This window comes from Myzus persicae, unplaced genomic scaffold (assembly GCF_001856785.1).
Source record: "Myzus persicae strain clone G006 unplaced genomic scaffold, MPER_G0061.0, whole genome shotgun sequence".
Taxonomy (NCBI): domain Eukaryota; kingdom Metazoa; phylum Arthropoda; class Insecta; order Hemiptera; family Aphididae; genus Myzus; species Myzus persicae.
Window position 1 is genome coordinate 427,135 of NW_019101374.1, and position 5,366 is coordinate 432,500.

At 30.2% G+C, this 5,366-nt stretch overlaps 1 protein-coding gene and 1 long non-coding RNA gene across 2 annotated transcripts; one reads left to right on the top strand and one right to left on the bottom strand.

The window, feature by feature from the left end:
- Positions 1–297: 297 nt before the first annotated feature.
- LOC111028893 lies at positions 298–4,369 on the bottom strand. The gene is made up of 4 exons (XR_002603955.1): positions 4,254–4,369; positions 4,083–4,185; positions 769–823; positions 298–666 (listed from the first exon to the last, which is right to left on the bottom strand). It is a non-coding gene; the product is annotated as an uncharacterized LOC111028893 (long non-coding RNA).
- On the top strand, positions 4,301–4,793 carry LOC111028892. Its single transcript, XM_022307678.1, has 2 exons — positions 4,301–4,420; positions 4,487–4,793. The coding sequence occupies exons 1-2, from the start codon at positions 4,327–4,329 to the stop codon at positions 4,771–4,773; spliced, it is 381 nt and encodes a 126-aa protein (XP_022163370.1). The 5' UTR covers positions 4,301–4,326; the 3' UTR covers positions 4,774–4,793.
- Positions 4,794–5,366: the final 573 nt, after the last annotated feature.

Genomic DNA, 5,366 nt, shown 5'->3' on the forward strand with positions numbered 1-5,366 from the left:
ATATACATACAATGTAATATTTATATACGCGCGTCGTACCAATATATGTATATATAAATAATACGGTCTATAAACGTTTTATTATTTTTATTAAACGCACATAACATAATAAATTCAAATAATTGTATTTTTATCGCTGCGCAGCGGCGCGGGTCGCGTGCACGACAAATTATTTTCACGGCGGCGATACGTCCGATGTATTATTTTATCGCACACGATAATAAATAATAATATTCCTTCGTAATATATAATATATATATATATACAGTACATATACAGTATATACAGTGTATTTGGGTGCACCTCCGTGTATATATATATACGACGACGCGTGTACGATATTATAATATTATTGTATTATATCCGTATTAAACACATCCGCGGACCGTAAAGTCAAACGGCAATTAGTCATGGGGGAATATCATTATTATTATTATTATTATTATTAGTATTATACACTTTCGTTGTTGTTATATGTATATATTACGTCGGCCCTTACAAATAGGTGGTGCACGCACACGCACGCATTCAAAGTCAGAGCGGTGCCAAATGACCCTTGACGAATTAAAACGAACGCCACCGCCGCCGCCGCCCGAAATATATAATCGATATTTCGCTTCGATTTGACGGCCTGGGACGTATCGCATCCGCAACAGCATGGCCTACCTATAGAACAATGTACGGGATTCAGCAGAATAAAAAAAAAAACGTACGTAAACTGAATCAATAATTAAGTTCACAGTGGGCACGTGTACGTATAATACTTACTACACCTCCGCAGGTACGACGTTGTGGTCTCGATCTGCAGCAGCTTTCCGCGAAACTGTAAGAAAAAAATATACATTTAAACGGGCAAAATATACTTTAAAATATTATGTTTGGTGTGATTGTCATAAGAATATTTGAAAAATAATTAATTCGTTTTTGTGTTCGAGAATTTAAAATTAAAACATTTTTCAATAGACGTTTATGTGTCCATTTTAGTATAATGCAGGGATTCTCAAGCTGTGGTACGCGTACCCCTTGGGAGTACTCGAAATGCTTTAAGGGGCACGAGTCTGGCCGACAAACCAACAAGGAAAAGATTATTTAAAAGTATTGAAATTTTTTTATACATATTTTAGTTTAGTAACTAAGAAGGGGGTACTCAACAAAATGTATTGATAACAAAGGGTACAGTGTTTTTAAAAGTTTGAGAATCCCTGGTATAATGTTGGTATAATGTTGTAATATTATGTACATTGTACAAATATTTTTTACTATTCAATTATTTTATTTATTGTTCTACAATTCTACGTGTTTATTGTGTATTGTTTGTTTTTTTAATATTTCCATTCTAAAAATGATTTATTTTCAAAACAATCGCAGTTGTTAGAACATGAAAAGTATTTGAAAAAAAGTACAAACACCTAAAAGTAACAAAATAGCACGGGAATACATTAAATAGGTCAAATCCAAAATTGATATGCAAAATAAAATATCGCCGTGGTGTGCATACTATTATTGAGCAACAGAGCAATGCAGTGAGAGTCAATTATTGAATGGCGAGAATATGGGTGGGCGGTAAGTAGGAAAAAAGTTTGTAAATTGTTGCCTTTATTTAAACAATTTTTAATTAGATGCAAAAAAGTTTCACTTGTTATAGTCACACTCCGGTTGTGCACCTAATGTGAGTCCACTATAGCCATAGACATCATATATTTTTTATTTGATGGCTAATGGCTATGACTATACCCGACGAGCCTCTCAACGAACTGTGATCCCGGGACGTACATGCATATTATGGATTTTTTACAATACCTAATTAGGATTGGCACGAAATCGTGAAAAGTTAACGATAAAATGAAACTAATTATATATTACACTTAGGTATTGTTTTTACAATAAATTATTCGTAGGTTATTGCTGAATATACATTAAACGTATTATTAGGTTGAAGATTATTTTGAGTACATTTAATTGGTAAAGGTTGTGGCGGCGTCGGTACTATTTATGTGTTCGTGCCGTTTAGATTAATAATTATATTTATTAATCACAATTACTTATACACCATTATTTATACATACCAAAAAGGGAATTTGTTTGATATCTAAGACGTGATATATTTTTATTACCCAATATACCGGCAAAACGTATGCAATAAATTAGTCTGACGATGGTTCTTGCACGTTATGCATAATGCGTACCTATATATTATGCATATAATGTTTTATAAAATATTTTACTGATAATAATAATAATAATAATATTATGTTCATGTCACCGTATAGTGAATGAGTTCGAAAATGCGCAACTGCGTTAATGAGCAGCACATTTAAAAGTCTACATTGATAAATTATTGACGATGCCGTACATCATAATAAATTAATAAAATATTATTACGTGTTTGTGTACTTAGCGAATAACAAATAACATTTTTAAACGTAAGATGTATAAACCGGTAAGTCCGTAATATTTATACAAAAAGATAACGTTGTACAGATTAAAGGGGAGTATTATTATAGAGGTATTATACTTTATATCAATAAACTCGAGTTGTTCACTGATTATCAAAAATAACCACAGGTATTGTAGAATTATTTGTTTTTAAATACGAAACCTAAATCAATATATTTTTTTTTTTGATCTTATATATTATTGAACTGTGTACATTATTTGTACCTATGTACTTGTACATTTATATAAATACATATATAAATATATTATAAATTACAATATATATATTTATATAATATTTAAATACACGTTCAATACTGTTTTGACCGTTTGGCATGAAATGAAATCGTTTAAACCATATATTAATTATTAGATATATTTAGTTTTTATAAAATATTGAAATGCTTAGAACATTTATATGTTGTAGTATGTTATTTATTGCATTACTATATAATTATAGGTGGTTAAGACTTTAAGAGTGTATGACGTGATAATTATTAACAGTTTTACATTACTATGTAGGTACGAAAGATAAATTGGCTACTTATAAAGACGACTGTTTCCATATAATATGATCCGTTAAAAAAATATAATTTATTAATTTAATAAAATATTACGCTATCGCCGTTATCGATTGAAGTTTCAATAACTATCACTCTAATAGAATGAGCAGGAGGACCTTGCTGAATTTAAATAAATACTATTTTTACATGCATGCTTTGTAGTACGTATTATTCGGTAGTTTAGTAATTTAGAGTGTCTTCATAAATTACAAAAAGAGAAATAAAATAATAATATTATTTTATGAACTATACTTATCTATCTAATAATACATAACTGAATAATGAATAAAAGTATGAAGCTAATCTTTTTTCAGTAATACCTGTTGATTTATTTAATCCAATGAGACTTTTGGCTATCACGAATTGCATTAAAATCAGATATTTTAGTCCATAATAATAAATAATAACTAAAGTACTTAAGATATCGTAAGTTATGGAATTAATTACTTTAACAATGACTAATGACTTGAACGAGTAGGATGTTCAACCATAAATTTTTAATTTTCTTGAATATAAAAATGTTAGGTAGGTATAAACTATAAGCAGTATACCAAACCTATTATTTATTTGATTAGGTCCTAACCATTCAATTTTACTTGTATTTTTTTTTAAATAATAATTTTATATATTAGTGGTATAATTGAGAGTATAGTATTTTATTCTATATTATTGGTTGATATGTAAAAACATTTTTTAATGACATTTATTTTTTTCACTGATTAATACACTTATCGTATAGCATTATATTTATTCGGTATAATTGTTTATCTGGAAAATAAGTTTTGTTTTCACCTAAACTTAAATATCAATGCTCTTTAGGTTTAAATCTCAGCAGAATCTTTGTACGGTAATATTGTATTATTGCTATATTGTAATATTGTAATATTGCTCTAAGAGGAATACAATATTCGCATGTGCCATAGACAATAAATAAACTTGCTTCTCCTATGTGAAATTATTGGGACACTTAATTGTATTGTTTAGGTAATGAATTAATGACAATTTATTAAGACAAAATCATAATAATCAAATCTAAAAAATATCGTATAAAAATTAAAAAATCTAGATACGTTTCCGATTTACATAAAATTATTAAAATCTCTCTGCCATGGACATCAAAAGTGTTTGAAGTATATTTATAACTCGTATATCTCAGTCACAGTATTCAGTTGACGGTTCTCAGTACCTATTTGATACAAAATACATTTCTTCAATAATTTATAATCCAGTCAATGAGAGTTATGACGTACTTACTTTTTGCATAATATATTGACTGTGTATATATATCAGATAAATATTTCGCATATCGCAGAACCGAAGCAAATGTATGGACGTAAAGATCCAGCCCGAGACCGAATTGATGCTTCAAGTTTTTGATTTGAAAAGTCGACCAAAATCATTGGACGACCGTGATGTTGCGAGTTTGCCGCTGCACAGACGATTTTTTTCGACTCTTAATTATATGGTATTGCTCTCAACTTCCGCAGACGAGGCACCTGAGATCGGACGGCTGTCCAAAACTGATCCAATGATTTGGGCTTTCAACGATTCCTGGGAAAATCGCCCGAAAGCGGTGGAAAGAAGTGATCTGGAGAGTTTGCAGCTGCACAGACGATGTAAATCGACGTCTAACATAACAGTGCAGACAAATTCGGCAAGCGATGCAATTGAGATGACGTTGACGTCTATCGCATCCACGGGATTGGCTGATTCAGAAATGACACCTTGTCCGCGATATCGAGACGCCGTAGTTCGTCTCCGTCGGCGTTCTTAGCAGCTTAATAAAATAAAATATTTTTTATTTTGATACAATTAATAACCAATAATAATATGCCAATGTAAGTTTACCACTCTCTAAATGAACTAAAAATTTGCCACTCCCAGGCAACAATGTTGACTTGTCCCCCATCAAAATAAGTTTCTGTTGCTAAAGATACGATGTTAATGACCCAATAAAAGTACATAAAATGTGACAAAAAAAAAAAACATGTTTTAATAACTTCAAAACTGTACTAAGTATAATAGGTAATAAAAAAAAGCTGGCTAATAGTTGACGCTCTTCTGTACCATAGGTTACAAGTGGGTCATTGTAATGGATGGTGTTAAATTTGAATTCGAAAAACGATTCCGAGCGGAAACGATTTGTCAGGATGTGTTATAAGCAGGGCTGTGAATTTCATGCACTAAAAAAGTCTTGAATATGCATGCATTTATGCACTAAAAACAAGTGAAATATGCTTTAAAATATGCACTAAAAACAAGTGAAATATGCTTTAAAATATGCACTATAAATTATAAAATTTAAAAATATGCAAAATATGAAAAAAAAAATTATACTCACATATACTGGATGAAAAAACGTTTTAT

What these genes read in the sequence shown, in the direction of transcription:
- LOC111028892 (XM_022307678.1), top strand. Translation starts at nt 4,327, where the DNA reads ATGGACGTAAAGATCCAGCCCGAGACCGAATTGATGCTTCAAGTTTTT. An exon ending in GGACGACCGTGATGTTGCGA is followed by an intron (nt 4,421 to 4,486) that starts GTTTGCCGCTGC and finishes CAACTTCCGCAG; the next exon opens with ACGAGGCACCTGAGATCGGA.